At 47.0% G+C, this 20,966-nt stretch overlaps 1 protein-coding gene across 1 annotated transcript; it reads left to right on the top strand.

Moving 5' to 3' along the window:
• Positions 1-1,561: 1,561 nt before the first annotated feature.
• On the top strand, positions 1,562-19,862 carry plekhg7 (pleckstrin homology domain containing, family G (with RhoGef domain) member 7). The gene is made up of 17 exons (XM_084453018.1): positions 1,562-1,807; positions 3,847-4,591; positions 5,811-5,833; positions 8,733-8,851; positions 9,302-9,342; positions 10,198-10,299; positions 11,136-11,285; positions 11,671-11,766; positions 12,697-12,798; positions 13,060-13,173; positions 13,602-13,776; positions 15,274-15,389; positions 16,461-16,548; positions 16,640-16,719; positions 17,196-17,349; positions 18,251-18,348; positions 19,682-19,862. Exons 2-17 carry the CDS (start codon positions 3,983-3,985, stop codon positions 19,790-19,792), a joined length of 2,178 nt encoding a protein of 725 aa, XP_084309144.1. The 5' UTR covers positions 1,562-1,807; positions 3,847-3,982; the 3' UTR covers positions 19,793-19,862.
• The last annotated feature ends 1,104 nt before the right edge of the window (positions 19,863-20,966 follow it).

Raw genomic sequence — 20,966 nt, 5'->3', positions numbered from 1 at the left:
TCTATCCCTCTCAGAGGCGACTCTTTACACGGGGCTGTCAGCAACTTGTTCCTTTACGACATGGATTGTCTTTTCCCAGTATGGTCTCAGCTTCCCAGGACCTCCTCTTTCACTCAAATTCCGTACGAGTACTCGATCTCCTGGCTGCAGCATGACTCCTTTCAGGTGTTGGTCGTAGTATCTTTTGCCACGTGCACTCGAACGTTGACTGTTTTCCCCTGCGATGCGGTAAGCCTCGGTCATCCTTTCAGACCATTTTTCAGCGTACCCCCGTGGTGTCTTTGGATCCTCATCTGTCCTCAGGCCGAACAGCAGGTCGATGGGCAAGCATGGGTGGCGGCCGAACAGCAAGAAGAAGGGGGAGTACCCCGTCACCTCATGACGGGTGCAATTGTACGCATGTACGATCTGAGGTAGGTACTCTTTCCATTTCTCTTTTTCCTTGTCTCCTAGGGTCCTCAGCATCTGCAGGATGGTACGGTTAATATGCAAGCCGGTTTTCATTGCTAAATCAAAGCGGGGAGGAACGTGCGTCTACATTTCGTGAACTTGTTCGTGGACGTGCGTAGGCCAGAAAAGCACAACTGTGCAAGTACAAAAGTCACCGGAAATAGTCAAATGACTACAAATTTACCAAGATGGCGCGGTTCAATAGGGCTTCATTTGTGATAGTGTCAGTGAATGGAGTGGCTGTATCCAGTTCTATTAATACATCCATGTGCTAGCTAGAAAAAGGTAGTGGTAGGCAGCTAACCCTAGCTCAACACTGAAGCAACAGACCAAAAATATGCCTTAATGTAAAAAATAACAAAGGTGTCTCTTAAGGTTACTTACATTTTCACTGGAAGCAATATTCCAAAGTTTAGTTATTGTTAGCGAGTCTGTCCACGCGCTTGTAACGTCATTATCCGCATGCGCACTAGCCACATCAAGCTGTAGACTCCACATCGAGTTGTAGACCCACATCAAGCTGTAGACCCTGCTCTGCGGCTCTGCAGATATCCCCTGTTGGAGTCAGACCGGGAGGGGGTCTACTACCATTGTGTAGTAATAGAACCCGTGACATTTTGGGTAGTTTTCTTTTAATCTTGATTCAATCCCGATTTGAACCTTTTTTTAAGGTGGACCGGATAATTCCAAACGGGTTGTGAGAAACGGGTTCTAACTTCAGCCTCGTGAATCTCAGACGAAATCCTTCCCAGGTATTTTACAAAGCTCTCTGAGCTTTGTCCTATGACAGCCTGGGAACAGCGCGTTGCCTCGAGACGTCAGCGCAGCCCGCAGGGCGGTCGGTCACACTGGCCTGGCAGGCTGAGAGAGAGAGAAGGGGGAAGCACACTGGCCTGGCAGGCTGAGGGAGAGAGAAGGGGGAAGCACACTGGCCTGGCAGGCAGAGAGAGAGAGAAGGGGGAAGCACACTGGCCTGGCAGGCTGAGAGAGAGAGAAGGGGGAGTCACACTGGCCTGGCAGGCTGAGAGAGAGAGAAGGGGGAAGCACACTGGCCTGGCAGGCTGAGAGAGAGAGAAGGGGGAGTCACACTGGCCTGGCAGGCTGAGAGAGAGAAGGGGGAAGCACACTGGCCTGGCAGACAGAGAGAGAGAGAAGGGGGAAGCACACTGGCCTGGCAGACAGAGAGAGAGAGAAGGGGGAAGCACACTGGCCTGGCAGAGAGAGAGAGAGAAGGGGGAAGCACACTGGCCTGGCAGGCTGAGAGAGAGAGAAGGGGGAAGCAACCCCAGCCCTGCGCTCAGGAGTCCGCACTGGGCACAGGCGGGTGAACAGCACACAGACAACACAGGACACTGCAGTAAGTAGCCTAGCCTAAAGAAAGCCTCGCTTTCAAACTTTAACTAAATTGATGATTAATTCTTCTTTGTTTCGACAAGGGATAGCCCATCGATTATAGTGTTTGTTTAAATAGATTTCATTTTTTTCATTAACTTTAATCACCTCGTGGATTACGGTTGTCACTTCTGCAACCCGCACTCTACCTCTAGGCTATTATGGGAATAAAACTGTGATGGTAGCCTATGGTTCCAGTAGGCTACAAGTTCATATTAAAGTGTAGGTTGAACATCAGATAGGAGTAAACTTCGGTCAGGTGCACGAGCTCCTGTCCCCGCCTTTGTTCCCCCGTCCTGTCAGGCATGGATCCATATTGTCACGAACAGGGCTGCGCCGCAGCAGTAGAATCAGTTTTACATCTTTCTAGACAGTTTTAATGGCTAAAAAAGCCATATGGGCTAATTTAGTCCACAGGCAAAGATGGGCTGTACCGCGGAGCTAGAGTGCTTATAGGCTGCTGTAGTTTGCCTACCTGTAACGGAGGCCAGTCAGATGGACGAGAAATCAGACACAAGGCTTGTACTCTGGTCTTTATCTGGAGAGACAACACATCACAGTTGTGTAAAATAATAGTTATTTTTAATTAATTTAACCAGGTCAAACCTCATTGAGATTAAACATCATTTTTTCAAGAGAGACAGCAGCACAAAATATAGAACAACAACATGATACATTACATTCTTGATGGCTGACTGCACTCAGCATGGAAAATAACAATTCTCTTTCCCTTTGAATCAGTCTATTAGGTGTACTGGTCGTATGGTTTTACAATTTAGAACAGTATAGAAAAAATACAAATACATCTGAATAATTCTAATTCGTGAATGAGACCGCTCAATGTAACTGCTGCAGGACATATGCCACGCATGATCTTAATAATCATAGATTTCGAGCTAGCATAATTGTATTATATACCCACACTCCTGTAGCCCTAGACGAAAAAAGTAGTCTACACAGTGAACATGTTGTCCCCCACCCATGATGTAGGTAGGCTATGTCTTTTGCAAATGTCTCTCCTTATTGTCCAGCACGTGCACCGGTCAGTTTTTGGCTTGCATTGTGGCACCACAAATCAGATGCAGTGTTGTGCTGTTCCTGGTCGCATCTTTACCAAACGGTCGTTGTATGATAATGACATATATTTCAAACATCCCTGCCTTAATATGCTCCTATCGACTCGTGCGCTTCTCTGCTCGGGTGCTTCTATACTCCCTTGCTTGCTGGTGCCTGTGAGTAGTTGAACGTTGGTGCCTGAACTTTGTGATCTATCCACCGATGCTCATTCTATCTCAAGGGCGCGCCACAGTGCACATACAAAACTACATAACGATGAAGTAAGACACATTCCTGGGGTGGAGAGACGAATGTTCCCCACAAAATCCGGACCTAGGAGCATGACTAATATTTTCACAGTTGAAAGCATAGCCCTATATCACCAAGCCATTCCACTAATCGATCCAACATGATTGAACTACCAAAAAAGTGTCATCTGATCTATGTTGTGAAATATTACAGCTATAACTAATAATAATTGTACCCACTATGCACCCAACCCCGATACTAACTTATGAGAATCCTAACATTTAGAACAAGCACCAAAAGAGCAACTAAACTCCTCAAGCTCTGAACTCTATGGATTAAGAAAGCAGACAGGCTCCTTAGTAGAATAGACGTTAGTTTTATTGAGACACCAAGTATAGTTTTTTTATGTATAAAGCAAAATGTATTCCTACTTGGCAATGGAAAAAATGAACTGCAACACACGCCCCCTGGAGGTGGGCTCTGGCACATGTGTGACGGACGAAGGAATTAACTGATGTACACAGGTCAGCAGCGGGGGACAACTATATTCATACAGACTCAGCCTAATCCACAACTTAATTTGGCCATTTCATAGCGTGGACTAAACTGTGAACAAATCCAGTTTTACAAGTTTAGGGCTGGATGCCCAGGCTGCTTATTAATAATGCTACAGCTAATACTGTTCTCTGTGTTTCCCAGTGACTTGACTGACGGATTGAAACTCCCTCTGTAATGCTCCTGACCAACGCCTGACCCTAACTCACCTGAGACAGAAGAGCCTGGACCACCACTCGTTTTCTGAGGTCAGCAAGCCTACAATGCCTTTTTGCGAACGATGACAGCATTGAAGGATGTGGAGAACAAGAACCTGGACTGGAGTTACATCAGATGGAACGAGAAGGAAGACACGTTGTCGGGGGGGGTGGCTGACATCGAGACCCAGACCGTCCCGGCGGACACCACTGACAAGGCGACGCAGACCAGAAGCCCTGTCATCATGCACATAGACCTGGCTCGGACGCCCTCCAAGCTGAAACACGCAGCCCTCGCGGAGGTGGACGGCATGCCGACTCCCCTGTTCCAGTTTGACCGCCAGGCGCCCGCGCGCATATCCACGTCCCCGACCCTGAGGAGAATAAGGAGCACGCGACGCCCCGTGATGGACCTCCGGGACTCCATGAGGATGGCCAGCACGCAGGAGGAGCCCGTCGCAGGCGACACCCCCTCCCCCTCCTCACCGGTACCCAGGCTGAAGTCGCCCCTGGCGGCCAGGTCCCTCCCTGATGGAGAAATCCAGCATGACCGGCCTGATTCTTCCTCACTTCAGGACAAGCCCAGATCGCATAGATCAAAGACATTTAACAATGGCATCTTCTGCAGTAGGCCGTCATCACTGACTCTGAGCGGGTGTAAAGACTTTGACTTCACCGATAGGAAGGATCAGGTGAGCTTTCACCGCTGCTTAACGGTGTATTGAATTACCATGTTCTCCAACTCAACTGTAGCCTGTTTATCTACTTTAGAGAATAGTGTGTGTGTGTGGGGGGGGGGGGGGGGATATTGAATAGTACATAACATCTCTGCACTTTTATGAAGAACGCTACAAAATGAGAGCTGCAAATTACAGGTTTTGTGTTTGGCATCGATACAAGGTCACATCCGTAACTACTGCAAGACATCTTCACAAAGTTCAATGCTTCAGCAGACAAGATTACAGTTAAATGTACTACCATTGTTGCTTTCAACATATTTTTTTCTTTGTACAAATATCATTCAATCAAATGAGGCGCCCATACTTAAGCCTACCTCCCCTCACCCCTGTCACCACCTCTGATTCCATCATGGATATTGAATTACTCTGTATGTAAGATCTATAAATCACATGACCAGCAGCGCCACATTCCTCCCTGGATGGTAGCAGGCCGAACCCCGGCCCTCCCACCCTGCCTCCACCACCCGCAGGGGCTACTGACAATGCCAGCCTTAGACAGCCAGCGAATCAGCAGTTACACGGCCTGACAGCTCTGCCCAGCTCCACGGTCCACAGAAAGCTCTGAGAAGGCCCCCACGCCCCCCTTCACTGGGGTTAGCAGTCCCACCACAATGGAGGAGTCAGCGGGCAGTGGGAAGGACAATAGGAGGCGATCCCTGTATTCAACAGACAACGTTCTCCCTCAAATCTGTCCCTTTGGAATTCAAGCAGCCACTTAGAGCTCTGATTCACGTGGGGATCTGTTTGAAAGCGATATAACGGTGTTGCTGTGTTGTAGGAAGGAGAAGGATGGAGGCCAGTTTACTTAGGATTTAGTGGCATGTACAGTATGTTGTCTAGGTGTGACTCAAACCACGAGGATGGATTGATTTGACTACCTTCTGGTTTGATCTAATCACATTTGATGTAATCACTGCCAGATTCTAGCATAATAGCAACAGTGAGGTTTAGTTTGAATACAAATTGTTCAGGTCCATCTTTCACCCATCTCTACACTGATGACAGGGGTAGCCAGGATAGTTAATCTGCCCTTGCAGATTAGACAATTATCATCATATTGTGATAGTGATGACATGATAATTCTTTGATTGTGTTGCTCCAGTCAGGATATTGATCAACTTTGTTGTGTCTGACAAATCTCCACTGATCGTTTCATTCCCTTCCTTTGCAGGAGAAGGAGGCCTGTCATAACAGGTAGGTGTGTCTCTGAGTGATTTGAATGTCGTCTGCATGCTCAGTGGTTCTCACCAAAAATATCAGGACATGGCATCTGTTCACCACTCCCCAGTTGAGCAACATTTGCATGGCAGGAGAGGAATTTGCCTATAACCGACGCACTCTGAACTGTAAAACACAAGCCCTTTGCTCTCAGGTTTTTCCATGCGGCTTCCAAAGCCCCACCCCTGTTTTCCCTTTGTTTAGAAGAAGCAAACAATTCCTGAGCCAAATGTCCGGTTTGCATTTTAATCCGTTGTTCCATCTTTGTTTACCAACATAATTTGCCAAGCGGCTCCATTAATCCCAGAGTTTGTTTGTAGGGAAACGTTGAGATGTGATGTTGTCCGGAGCAGATCTGGCCTGAGACATGTGATGGATGGTCTTTTCAGACCTGGGCCTGAGGGGCCTGTTGTGCATTCATCATGCGGAGGCTTTGTTAAGGGACCATGAGCTCGGTGGGTCGAGTTGTGAGAGTCCCATGGTTATGAGTGGACTAGACAAACGCTCATTAGGGCTGTTCCCCCCTGCTGCCACCCCCCCCCCCCTTTGATGGGCACTGGGCAGGTCCCCCTGCTGATAATTAGGCAGCTGTTGTCCCTGTGATGAAGTGCTGGCTCTGTCCCACTCAGGGTGGCCCGGCCCAGCTAGCCATTGGTCGGAGGCGGTTTTGTTTTTTGGGCCTTGTTATTTCTCCCAAGTTCAGGGGACAAAGCAGTCCTTTCTGCGTCTGGCCGGCCCTGACACACAGGGAGCCCTCTGACCGGGAACACAGGAACAAGAAGGCATTGTGGGAAAATTCAGAAATGCAATTAGCAATGACCTGTTTTTTATGAGTTCCACATGCAGTACTGTCCCTCTGCTCCTCTGTGGGGCTCAGGTCCTGCAGACTCAGCCCTCCTCTCCTCCACAGTGACATGAGCAGGGGACGTGGAGGGAGAGGGATATATCAGTTTACCTGGAGGAACATAGTCCGAGGGCTGAGAACAAAGAACTGCTGACACCTTTTCAGTCAGCCCAGGAAATGACATCATACTGTACTGGGTTCCTCGTGTCCTCAGTACATGTAGGGCATGTTGCCTCTAGCAGTGCCCTGTAAAGTCAGCCAGTTTGCGGTTTACATAAACCATAAAGGTGATTACGTAAGAGAACTTGTGCACACTAACCAGTACAGCGCAGTTACCTTTGGGCGTTCCCACACGCTACTTTAGAGCTGTGAAAGATCCTCATTTTGATCTTCCAAGGCTGTTTAGATAACAGAAACATGAGGAGAGATCAGGAGCCCAATAGGCACTACTTCCCTGTGCGTTTTACAGCTGTACCCATGTGTGGAGTGTAGGTTAAGTCATCATAAACAGGGACATTTAGCCCAGATCTGCTGGCTGGCCTTCATTACAGCCTGATGTCAGGTCTAGATGGCCTTCACCACATAGACAGAGAGAGAGAGAGCATTCTAGAAGTATCAGTACACAATAACAAGGCACCTTCAAAGAAACAAGTCCTTCAAAGAAACAGGAAAGTCTTGTGTTTAGTGTCTCTTGACTCAACGTTTTGTGTTGGGTGTGTCATATCTTCCTTTTTACAACGAGTCAAAGAGGTTTCCCATATGGGTTCCCTCCCCAAGGGTTCCGTGAGGATTCCACCCACATGGAACCCTCATTCTTAGTGAAGACGGTGAGCCACAGGCCGGAGTGTTTTAGTGAGTTCAGGGAGGTAATGCTGGCAGAGGTAGAACCAGACCGGCAGGTTGTTGTCTTGTTCATCCCTGACTGCCTGTCGGCCAACTAATGGGACACGGTAACTGTGGCTGCTGCTGTGAAGTAGCTGTTCTCAGTATTTCGTGTGACCAGACAGTGCAGTATATGGTTGTGTAAAGGAATACAACCCAAGCTATTAGTAGGTACACCTACTGTACACAAATGCAATACCAGGTTGCATGCATATTTGCACATTTCGCAATGGAATATTTGCACATATATTTCAATCAATTGATCATTTGGACGTCATTTAACAATGACATTGAGTTGATTTCACTTTTAACTCAATATTTTCTTAACGACAACAGCTGAGGTATGTAAAAGAATTCAGGTTGCATTTGAGCTCTGAGGAGAGGGGTGGGAGGGCAGAACTGAGTGTTTCCTGTCCTGGTCTGGTCCTGCTGTACTCTCTACTTCAACAGGGAACAGTGTTTGGTCTGGTCCTGCTGTACTCTACCTAGTGCTCATGTCTGGTCCTGCTGTACTCTACCTAGGGCTCATGTCTGGTCCTGCTGTACTCTACCTAGGGCTCATGTCTGGTCCTGCTGTACTCTACCTAGGGCTCATGTCTGGTCCTGCTGTACTCTCTTCCTTCCCTGTCTGGCCCTGTGAAGAGTTCATATCACACCTCCAGGACTCTTACAGAGGAACCTGCCCTCACACTCCTCCAGCATACATAACAGAGACAGATCGATAGTATAACCCAGTAGTCAGCATCCATGCATATCATCCTGCCTCAGCCCCAAGCCTTTCTCTACCTGCTGCTAATGTCGCCACAGTGTAAGCGTTGTTTGTGGTGCACATGGCATTTCAACAATGTATGAATGTCTAAAGGAATTCTGTTATTTACTGCCTGACAGAGTTGACTGGGAGAATGAGGTAGAGATATTCTGTGTCTGTGCCACTGTGTTGACATATTCATACCCCTCGCTGTTCTAACACATGTTATTCATGTATCTTTATTACCACCATGTCAGGAACACCTGAGAGAACCTGTCAGTTAGAAATCTGTCAGAGGGAGCTAGGCTTGAAGTGTCTTTCTGAATGACCTCCTCAAAGTCCTCTGCTCTGGACCTCCTCCTCCAGCAGAGTCTCTCTTCATCCTCCTCCTCTTCCTCCAGGCAGCATGAGCGTAGGCGGAGCTCTGTGGTGGTCAGCCTGCCAGGATTGGACGTTTCCCCTGGCGACCTGTTTGTGTCCAATGGAGCAGCAGACATATTGAACCGCTCCAACTTCTCAGGTGAAACTGCACCTGCTCTCTCTCTCTCTCACCCTCTCTCTCTCCCTCCCTCTCTCTCTCTCTCTCTCTCTCTCCCTCTCTCTCTCTCCCTCCCTCTCTATCTCTCCCTCTCTCTCCCTCTCTCTCTCTCTCTCTCTCTCCCTCCCTCTCTCTCTCTCTCTCTCTCTCTCTCTATGTATCTCTTTCTTTCTCTCTCTCAATCTACAGTTCATGGTGAATACAAGGTTGACACACCCTGCCAGTTCCCTAACTAATAAGCAACATATCTTACCTATTGTGATTACAGAACACCTAATCTTTCATTAAAGGTGTGGTCACTTCAAATATATAACCAGCAGCACAATGCTTTGATCTGTGTTTTTCTAAAACGGTTTCTAATCACACAACAGCAGGTGAACTCCCTCCTGCCTTTGTTGATCACCTAAATGTTATGTTTCTCATTTTTCTCAGATACAAAGAAATCGAAGTGGCCTTTTTCACGTCGTAGTACAGTAGGTGTTATTTGTGTTGAGGTTTACCCTTGATGCTGTCTGCTGCTGCTGCTGCTGCTGTGTATGTTATAGCCTGTGTACATGTATGTTATAGTCTGTGTATGTTAGTCTGTGTTTGTTATAGTCTGTGTTTGTTATAGTCTGTGTTTGTTATAGTCTGTTTGTTATAGTCTGTGTTTGTTATAGTCTGTGTTTGTTATAGTCTGTTTGTTATAGCCTGTGTTTGTTATAGCCTGTGTTTGTTATAGCCTGTGTTTGTTATAGTCTGTGTTTGTTATAGTCTGTGTTTGTGATAGTCTGTGTTTGTGATAGTCTGTGTTTGTGATAGTCTGTGTTTGTTATAGCCTGTGTTTGTTATAGCCTGTGTTTGTTATAGTCTGTGTTTGTTATAGTCTGTGTTTGTTATAGTCTGTTTGTTATACTAGTCTGTGTTTGTTATAGTCTGTGTTTGTTATACTAGTCTGTGTTTGTTATGGGCTGTGTTTGTTATAGTCTGTGTTTGTTATAGTCTGTGTTTGTTATGGGCTGTGTGGCTCTGCTCAGCTGAACTAGAAGCTATTGTTCTCTAACCTACTTCCTAAAGCACGTTCACATAGTTCCCATGTCCTCTCAGATTTCATAGTTAACACTGTTCAACCGTGTCAGATTGATAGATGAACAAATATTTGATCAAAGCTCTACTGCGGTCCAGCTGTCACACATATGCTTCCACAGGTGTGCACTTTCACTACGACAAACATGTTGCAGTTTCACACCTGTGTGAAGCAGAGGAACGCCTTTCTAGCTGGTACCTGTGTGAAGCAGAGCAGTGCCGTACTAACTTACCTGTATTGTGTGTGCTTTGTGTCCTCCTAGACTAAAGGGAAGACACTGACACGCACGGCGTCTGATATTGAGAGGTTCCTCCCAGCGCAACAGGTTTCAGACTGGGGACACTCCGGCTTTCAGAAGTTCAAGGTGAAGAGACACCTCTCATTCCTATAAACCCCCCACCTCACACACAGACACACACGCACACACACACATGCACACACACAGACACACGCACACGCGCACACACACGCCTTGTGCGACCGTCCTGATCTTGCGACGTCACATCCTGGTCCAGAATGTCCAAAGTGCTCTTCTTGTTTCAGTATAGCATTTCATAACACACACAATCACCAACCAACATCAAGCATATTATTACAGTATAGCATTACATGTTACATTACACTACATTATTACATTAGTCATTTAGCAGACATTTTTATCCAAAGCGACTTACAGTAATTGCATTTAACCTAGGTAGTTAAGTGTACTACTACTCACTAGAACTCTCACACACACACACACACACAAACATCAATCATGTTATTACAGGGTATAGCATTACCTAACACACACACACCAACATCAATCATGCTATTACAGTATAGCATGACATAACAGACACACACACACACCAACATTAGTCATATTATTACGGTATAGCATTACAAACACCAAGTCCAACTTCATAAAAACAGGTCGGGTATTTCCTAAGAGGTTGGCTACCTGAGGAACAGGCGTATGGGGAAGAACAAGACTTACTTTCAACGAGATGACTCCGCTCATCAATCACAGGGAGACGAATCATCACTCAGTACACACAGCAGAACCAACTATGTTAGGAACTCACCCACCTCTGGCTTGCAGGAGTCGCTATCTCTTCAAGGAAAGGAGAGAGCGTCATTCATCGCTTTTTTAAGCTCTGGGCTCATTCCATACTTTCTCTTCCATCCATCCATCCACCCCCCCTCGTCCCTCCTCAGGACTGCTCTCTGGGGGAGTTCCTGAGGGACCAGTCATTCCAGAACAGCTCTGACAGCAACCCTCAGGACTACAAGAGACAGGAAGCCTTCTGGGAGATCTTCACCAGCGAGTGTGTCTACTTCCTCGACAAGCTCATGGTGCTGAAAGAGGTGCTGACTCACTCACTCACTCACTCACTCACTCACTCACTTGCACGCCTGACTGACACACACATAAACACTCAAGGCCCCTACCCCTACACATAAACACACACACCATTGGAACAGGAATGACACCACTGCAACCATACACCACCTTCTTTGTAGAGTTTAACAGGAGGGCCCGGATTGGACTGTCAAAACCACACTCGCAGCTCTCCAAGAACAACTTTAAAATAAGCTTTTGTAATGTTTTGTTGTGTTGAAATATCAAGACTTTCCCTATGATCAGATTAGAAAATAAAATATAGCAATATATCTCATCCTTCTTCCTTCCTTCCTTCCTTCCTTCCTTCCTTCCTTCCTTCCTTCCTTCCTTCTCTATCCTGTTATCCAGGTGTTTCTGGCCACGCTCACCAGCCTGCAGATGAGAGACTGTCTGTCAGACGTGGACAATTGGAGGCTGTTCGCCAACCTCAATGAGCTGTGCCTGGTGAGATGAACACTTTCACCCTCCAATAACACGCTGATCCGATCAACACCGTTAGTCCTGCTTCAATGCATACTACCATGGCTGTTGATACAGACTACCATGGCTGTTGATACAGACTACCATGACTGTTGATACAGACTACCATGACTGTTGATACAGACTACCATGACTGTTGATACAGACTACCATGACTGTTGATACAGACTACCATGTCTACTGATACAGACTACTATGCCTGTTGATACAGACTACCATGTCTACTGATCAAGAATACCATTTCTACTGATAGTCTACCATGACTGTTGATACAGACTACCATGTCTACTGATCCAGAATACTATGTCTACTAATACAGACTACCATGTCTACTGATATAGACTACCATATCTACTGATATAGACTACCATATCTACTGATATAGACTACCATGGTTGTTAATCCATCCAGACTACCATGTCTACTGATACAGACTACCATGTCTACTAATAGAGACTCCCGTGAGTTCTGATGGGCTGTGTGGTTATGTTAAGGTATCTGAATGGGTATTGCAAAAACACCAAGAGTGCTCACCCAATGTGAGGTGCCGGTCGGGGCAGTATACCACTCAAATGAAGAACAGCCTCACACTCACGTCTCTTTCCTCGATGCCTTCACCAGGGCATCAGCTGAACGTCTGAACACGAAGACAGCACAGGACAGAGCAGTACTGTATTAAGAGTACTAAGAGTAAGCCTGACAAGGGCAAGAGTAACATAACGGTGAAATGGATCAGTTATCTGTCCTACACGTTGCTCTGGACTCTGACCTAGTGTAATCCTGGCCCAGACAGACGGACTAGGTCCAGGCTAGGCCCATGCAGATGGGGGGACAGGCAGATGGCTGGGGGGGGGGGCTGTGGTGGTGATGTCATCCTTGCTGTGTTCTCCCCAGGTGAGCTATGACTTCCTGGGCAGCCTGCTGCGGGTCATCAAAGACTCTTGGAAGGTCCCGGGGTCTAAGGGGGGTCCCACGCTGCTGGAGCTACTCACCAAGGCAGGTAGAGCACACACACATACACACACATGCACACATACACACCCACACACACATACACACACACACACACACACACACATATACCGTCATCACTCCACACCTTAACTGCCTGCCATTTATCTCAGGAGGTTACAATAGATAAAGAATGTTATCAGCTCTTCTGTGTGTATGTGTGTGCGTGCGGCTTGCGTGTGGTGTGTGTGTGTGTGTGTGTATTTGTGTGTGAGTGCGTGTGAATTAACCCATCTGTGTTGGCAGGCGTTCCAGGAGAGCATCTGTCAGTGTCTCCAGAAGTACTGTCTGAACTACTCCGCCTCCCGGCAGTACCTGGACTGCCTGAAGAGCCGCCCGGACTTTGACTCCTACTTGAAGGTACAGTACAGCTCCGGTGTGAAGGTACATGAAGGTACACTGACAATAGACTGACGGTAGACTGGCGGTAGACTGATGTAGACTAGCGGTAGACAGACAATAGACTGGCGGTAGACTGATGTAGACTGGCGGTAGACTGATGTGGACTGCAGGTAGACTGACGGTAGACTGACGGCAGCCTGGTGGTAGACTGGCGGTAGACCTCTCCCTCCTCCCCAATCCCTCTGTTCTCTCTAACAAGCTCCCTCTTTCACCCTTACCCTCTGACCTCTCTCTCACTTTCTTTCTTTCTTTCCTTCCTTCCTTCCTTCCTTCCTTCCTTCCTTCCTTCCTTCCTTCCTTCCTTCCTTCCTTCCTTCCTTCCTTCCTTCCTCTTCTCTCTCCTCTATGCACGTTAACCCTAACCTCTCTCTCTCTCTCTCCCTCAGTGGTGTGAGAAGAACCAGCACTGTCAGAGGCTGCGTCTGTGTGACCTGTTGGTGGCGCCGTTGCAGCGCCTGACCCGCTACCCGCTCCTGCTGAGGAACGTGAGGAAGAGGTGCGGGGTGGAGGAGGAGGAGAGCGCCCTCCAGAGGGTGGTGGAGCAGGTGGAGACCTCCATATGTAAGCTCAATAACACTTTTATACACGCCTCCTCTCAATACAGTCAAGGCTGCCTCACCTCTCAGCACAACAGCGCACCATTCTCTACCCCTCTGCCTAAAGTATGTTCCCCCACCAACCCATAAAAGGTTAGGAGCACTTTGGGGAGGGGGAGGGGGGTGGGTAGGCCTTCAGCCAGTGAACGGAACCTTTTTTATCTACAAAATGATGAAATCATTCCACTCCACTCCAGGCTGTGCTGTTCGGCTCTGTTACCTCAGACAGCAGCTCCCAGCCTGGCCAGCAGACTACGGCAGGTGTTATTGGTGCAAATATAAAAGCCTTGAAATAGGTTTTTAGCCGTGTAAGGCCAGGTTAATGCACACACAGACACACACACACACACACACACACGTTTAGTAAGCCACTCGGCTGAATTTGAGTTTGCGCTGAGGGAGAGAGCTGCTGAGGGAGAGAGCTGCTGAGGGAGAGAGCAGCTGAGGGAGAGAGCTGCTGAGGGAGAGAGGAGAGAGCTGCTGAGGGAGAGAGCAGCTGAGGGAGAGAGCAGCTGAGGGAGAGAGCAGCTGAGGGAGAGAGCAGCTGAGGGAGAGAGCAGTGCGTCAGGCAGGTTCCTCCGGCTGCTGAGGACTTCCTTGGCTGGAGAAGATGAGGGTGTCAAGTCAGCAAACAAATCCACGCTTAGCAGAGCTGCACCACTGCTGAACAAGCACTAAGCAAATACACACCAAGTCATCTCTGTCAACGCCACTAGGGGATTCAGCTCCGTGAGTGTGTGTGTGTGTGTGTGTGTGAGAGAGAGAGAGAGGGACAGAGAGAGAAACGGGGCTAACCAAACACTTGTCCGGTGTTTTCCTGGACCAGCTCCAGGGTCTGTGTGCTGCAGACTGACTGGTTGTGGTGGTTTTCTCCTGTAACTAGATGGACAGGCTGGGGGAAATATGCAGGGGTGTTGTTCGTTGTACCTCTGTGTCTGGTCTGGTACTGTCTGGTACGTAAGTGTCATTCCTCACACCTCTTTCCCACAGACAGGACTAGCAGGGCGTGTCTGCTGACAGCTCAACATGACTCTGGGGAATACTACTGTTACCCTGGCACTGAAGAACAGGCCAATGCCCTGTGTGTGTGTGTGTGGGGGGGGGGGGGTTCTGGGCGTAGGGGGGTGTTCAAAGTGAAAGGCGAGTGCACCATCACACCCAGGACTCACACTTTACTTGGCTCTCAGTAGGAACTGGAGCATAATGAAATACTTTGAAGAGGCAACATGAAAGCTCTCTTCAACCGTCGTCAGATGTGAGTGATTGGACGGCCACTGAGACAGAGCCGTTTGCTCAAAGAGGGATGTGTGTGTTTTTAAAGTGAGGAAAGCTCTCCCAGTGGCGACCTTGTAGGGTGATTGTGGTTGACTCCTCTGACTCTGTGTGACGGTTTATCTCCGTCTATTTCTCTTTCCTGTGTGTGTGCGTGTGTGCGTGTGTGTGTGTGTGTGTGTGTGTGTAGGTGACCTGGAGGGCAAGGTGAAATGGCTGGACAACTACCAGAAGGTGAAACAGCTGAGAGATGCCCTGGTGTGGCTTCCCGTGTGGGAGAGAGACAAGCGTGCATTCATCCCTGAGGTGTGTGTGTGACATGCACGTGCTTGTGTGGGTGTATTGTTTGTTCACAGAAAGATTACGCACATCCATTGAGTACGCATAACAGCATAACAGCCTAACAGCATAACAGCATACTACTCTACCATAGTTTACAGTGCAAACACAACATTTTGACCACAAGTTGGTCTTTGTCAGGTTGGTGCGGTTTGTTGCCCATCTACAGTACATTCACATAATGCTGTTAGATTAGAATAAAAGTTGTATGCAGATGGCCCACAGCAGCTGCTGTAAGCTGAGAACGGCAGACAGCAGCTTTTTGTGTGATAAAAGCAGGAAGTAGGAAGGTATTTTATGAATCCCTGAGGGGAAATTGCACTGTTACACCACCCACATTCAAGGAACACAAAAAACATTAAGAAACAAAGTACAATAGGTGCAAGTATAAATATAATATACATCACTTAAAATATACAGGAATGTAAATATACAGATGAACTGTATAATAATGCTACAGAAATAGCTAGTGTTTAACAAGGGCACAGCCGGACCTATAGACAGAGGCGAGCTAGGCGGTTGCTATGGCCGACAAATGGCTATGGCACCAGGGCATATGCATTATTATTCTTTTTTGTCTTTTCCTTCCCTACTGTCTCCATCACGCTACGCCATGCGCTACCGACCCCCTCATTCCCTACTCGCCTCTAGCATGACGCATGACGCCCCCCTAATGTGCCCTCCCTCTGATCTTGGCCCAGACATAATAACTACCAGTGGTATAAAAAGGATCCACAAGCCATACTTGAATAAAAGTAAAGATAACTTACTAGAAAATGACTCAAGTGAAAGTCACCTATTAGCATACTACTTGAGTAAAAGTCTTAAAGTAACTGAGTAAAACTCTTAAGGTAAATGTACTTAGTGTATCAAAAGTAAGAGTATGCAGTGTAAATCTTTCCATAACATTTCACAATTGAATTTTTCAACATTCCAAATTGGCAGTCACAAAACAATACAATTTCGTTCACCTACTTAAAACCGGTTTTTGTATGTGGTCCTGGCAGTAACCTGAGTCTGTCCTCTGTTTTTCACCAGAATTTGAAACACCTCCTAAAGGCCGTGACTCTGGAGAACCTGATCACACACCGCAGCCTGCACCATGAAGGGAGGCTGGTTCTCACAGGTTGGTTTTAGGGATAAGAGTAGAACCATTCAGTGTTGTGTAGCTATGTCTCTGTACCCTAACATCTGCCCTGTACTGTGTGTCCTACCAGAGAACGCCAAGCTGCATGATGTATACCTGTTCCTGTTTGATGAGTTCCTCCTGATCACCAAGATAAAGAGGAACAAGAAGGTGGGTCAGATATCATTTTAGTATGTCTGGATCTTATGCCCAGATCTACAGTATAGAGCTACATTTGGAAATGGTAAATGGACTTTTTATCCAAAGCACTTTACAAAGGCCTCTCTCATTCACACATTCACACACCAATTGCGGCAGCTGCCATGCAAGGTGCTAGCCTGCTCATTGAGAGCAGTGTGGGGGCTCAGTGTCTTGCCCAAGGACACTTCGACATGGGGACAGGGGGAGCCACGATTCGAACCGCCGACCCTACGATCACTGGACAACCCGCTCTACCTCCTGAGACACACCCCATTGAGGCATTTGTCTCAATAGCTCCGAAATATTCTCTGAAATATGTGTGACATATGCTACCATGAAAGATTAAGAAGTACACAGCATGTCTACAATTATCAGAGACCCTTTTTAGCTCATTAACACCAAAAGCAGAACTAGAGGTTCTAGTCTCTCTGTCTCTCTTCCTGTAGAGGTCCACAACACCAGAGCAGAGCCCCCTCCACCCGGCCCAGAACCAGGAGTTTGACCAGCTGCTGAAGGAGGGCTGCACCTTCACAGTTCTGGACCAGCCTGTGTCCCTGGACCGCCTGCAGCTGAGGAATGTAGACCAGCTCAATGCCTCAGGTGGGTCCAGCAGAACCAACTGAGAGTTAACCTGATGAGCTGAATTGGTTTAAACTTAAACTCACTCCTCAGGCTGAACACCGCCCACCCACAACATGGAGGTGCTAGCTTCTCAGTGGTGTAACAGACAAATTGAACATTGAATCTGCCCTGGTTCACTTCAAATGCCACGAGTCTAAAGCGTTAATTGTCCCTTGTACAGTATATAGCCTAACTTCACAGTAAATAAATGATCACTTTTGCATTATAGTTTTGGTGTGTGGCAGTCAGTGTATTCGCCCCTGTATTTCCTGACAGTCATTTTGGTGTGGTACAGTACATATGTTACCCTACATACCTCCATACAGAGTTATCCATCTTGGGTGCGTAACATTTTGGGGGCTCGTACTAAAGTTTATGGGAGGCGGTCACGTGTGTTAAGAAGTGAGGACCCAAGATCAAACCCAGAGTGGGGCGAGTGAGGGTGGCAGCAATACTGTCGAGTGACATTTCTGACCCGAGCCTCCCTGGGTCTCTCTCTCCTGTTTACCTCTCCACAGCGGAAAAAATACCACACTGTATTGATCACGCTTAGATTAGTGTTTTTGCTTTTACATATGTCATGCTGTTTGTCATCAGTCGGATGTTTTCTCTGTTTTGTTCTGTCATGTGTTCTGTATTTCTCTGTTCCTCAGTGTCGGGTTAGGTTCTGTCATGTGTTCCGTATTTCTCTGTTCCTCAGTGTCGGGTTAGGTTCTGTCATGTGTCCGTATCTCTGTTCCTCTCAGTGCTGGGTTAGGTTCTGTTAAGTGATGTGTTTCCTCTCTCTGTTCCTCTCAGGGTGAGGTTTATGCCATGTGGCGCGTTCTCTGTTCCTCTCAGGGTGAGGTTCTGTTATGTGACGTGTTCTCTGTTCTCACAGCGTCGGGTCTGCCTCACTCCTTCATCATCATGCACCAGAACCGTTACCAGCAGGTCATCGGGGTCTTCATTCTCCAGGCGCCGTGCGAGGCAGTTAAGGTGAGACTGGCGGCTAACTGGGCGTCACATTTTCCCCACAGGGATCAATAAAGCACCTACTGCTACTAGTGCACTCAAGGATATATAGAGGTGCAACAGAGTTTTTAAATCTTTTTCAGTTTACTCACTTTTTAACCACAATTGGTGGAAACTGCAATTTCAGCAAATTAGCTCCTAGAGTTCATAAGCCATACGCACTTGTTCAGTCACCACCACAGCACTGATCACATGGTGGTGACAGATCCACTTTTGTTGTGGAACATGGATTATAACGGGTATATCTGATCTAATAGCTCTAGACCTCTCAACTGTAGATGATACGCTGGTTAATTACTGTGATAGAAATACCTTCCTTATCAGCCTGTCTCATTCCCATTGCCACAATAGACATTCCTCATCCAGTTCTAGACCCTCTTATCGGTCTCTGTTTACGTGAGAGCTTGGCAAACAAACAGTAGGTTGTCCTCCACCCAGTCCTCACCTTTAGACTGGTCTGTGACTAAAGTAAAGAATGTATCATTGATTATTGTTTGCCCTGAGAAAAGTCTTCAATATATGTAAGAAACTGATCTTTGGTGTCAAGCTATGTTTCCGGAGTGTGTATCTTTTGGTTCATGTTGAGAGGGTTCATGAGAAGTACATGCCTGATACATGCATCCTTTGTAAGGTGTGACATTGACACCTTGCTGACTGACTAAAAAACAAAAGATCAAATCAAACTGCTATTCAACTGTCTGGCCCAATAGCACCTGACTAGCACCCCGGAGCGTCAAACCGCTACATAAAAAATGGCAATCAGTTGGCCTGATCTTAAAGGTGTCCTCTCTTTAGCACCTATTCTTCATCTGGACTAGTCAAGGGAGACCTGACCTATACCCTGAGGAATATAAAAAGGTATCAGGTGTCATACATGAGGCTCATGTAGCAGACAGAGGCTTCCCCCACACCGTCCTTGTACCTGATGAAAGTCTAATATGACCGAAATGTTGTTCTTGATAAAGTATTTTTGCAAGCAGACAGTGTGTGGGAAGTCTCTCTCAGCTAGGCGGATCTCTTTATTCCTATGCACCTGTCGAAAAATAACATTTGAAGGTGTGCAGTAGCCTTACAGTCTACACTTGTGGCTCATACAGGATATGGAGTCTTAGTTTATTTGGCTCCCGGTTAAGCAAGACAATAGTGGACAGAAGGTGAATGTATTGTATGTCATCTTTCTTTTGCTGTGAATGTTCATTGAACTAGACCAGGAAGTCCAACCTCCTGATAAGCAACCAGGTAGTTTTGTCCTCATCTGGTAGCTTGAGACGTTTCATGTCCCCGTGTGGTGTTCCAGAGGGTGTGGATCTCAAATCTAGAGGGCGCTGTGACGGCACTGCTGAAGCTGGACTCCCAGAAGCCACGGCTCAAGAACGACTCCTTGTGGCTGGAGTCCTCCCAGATCTGACTCCTCTGTCCCACGCTCCCCAGCAGCATCATGCACTCTTTTTTACACCCTCAAATTTTGTAAATTACTAGCTGGATAATTTTGTAAAATGTATGTTTTGGGTATTGTTTTAATAGATGACAATAAATGATAAGTGCCGAGGTTGTGTTGTGCTACTAATGGATGAGTCAATGGGAGGAACCAAACGAAACCAGCGAAAATAGAAACACAGTTTTTATTTACCCTTAGTCATGATGGAAAATTAGAAAACAAGTCATACATCTGGCGTGTCATAAATCACATGACCTCTCCTGTCGCACATGGAAACCTTCCAGAGGAGGAACCAGGAAGCGATCACATCTCAGAGCGCTGGACAACCTAGACCTTGACAAAAGGCACACACACCCACACGACCGACAAATATGATACCCAGACGCAGACCTGGGGGAAAGAGATCTAGAGCCAATTGATACATCATGCACAACGGCTGACATCAAAGTGAAACAAGCCACAATTTTGTGTAATATTTAGTGTGTTTTCTAAAGTGAATAAGAGGATGTATTTTTTACATTTGCTGTCAACATACTGTATATGTCTATCCACAAGTGTTATACATCTTGTCATCTGTAAGAAATTAAAACATTTTAAAAAGGTAATTACAATAGCCTTGGTTTTAGTGAGTAGAGAACAGTTAAGAGAAGCGGTAGATACAGCAGATGCGGTTTTGGAGAGTTTGTGTCAACGTGTCTTTTTTCTTCAGAGACCTCTATGGCACAAACAGAGGCATGCTCTGGGATTGGTCACTGGTATGCAACAAGCTCTGCGATTGGTCACTGGTATGCAACAAGCTCTGGGACTGGCCAGCCCTAGTCTGAGATGAGCTCTGAGATGCATCACTGGTATGAGACAAGCTGTGACTGGTCAGCCCTGGTCTGAGACTAGCTACTGTACACTGTGACTGGTCACTGGTCTGAGCTGGCTTGAACCCAGAGGACATGTGAACGTCCCATACTCCATACATCCCCTGCCAGTCTGTCACCTAGAAGCAGGAAGTGAACACCTCCTCTCGCTCTCATCTTTAATCGTAGTGCCGTATCTGCGCCAATCTGAGGTAGAACTAAACAAAACCAATGCAATGCAGAGATATAGGAGTCTGGTCAGAGTAAGTGTGTCTGTTTGATACTCAACAGACACA

The sequence above is a fragment of the Borostomias antarcticus genome (genome assembly GCF_949987555.1).
Source record: "Borostomias antarcticus genome assembly, chromosome: 18".
Lineage (NCBI taxonomy): Eukaryota > Metazoa > Chordata > Actinopteri > Stomiiformes > Stomiidae > Borostomias > Borostomias antarcticus.
This window is presented reverse-complemented; position numbering and strand designations above follow the sequence as displayed.

Bases quoted from the DNA above. Each gene is read 5' to 3' on its own strand.
- plekhg7 (XM_084453018.1), top strand. From the start codon at position 3,983: ATGACAGCATTGAAGGATGTGGAGAACAAGAACCTGGACTGGAGTTAC. The intron at 8,852-9,301 runs GTGAAACTGCAC...CATTTTTCTCAG, and splicing joins GAACCGCTCCAACTTCTCAG to ATACAAAGAAATCGAAGTGG. The intron at 9,343-10,197 runs GTAGGTGTTATT...GTGTCCTCCTAG, and splicing joins CTTTTTCACGTCGTAGTACA to ACTAAAGGGAAGACACTGAC.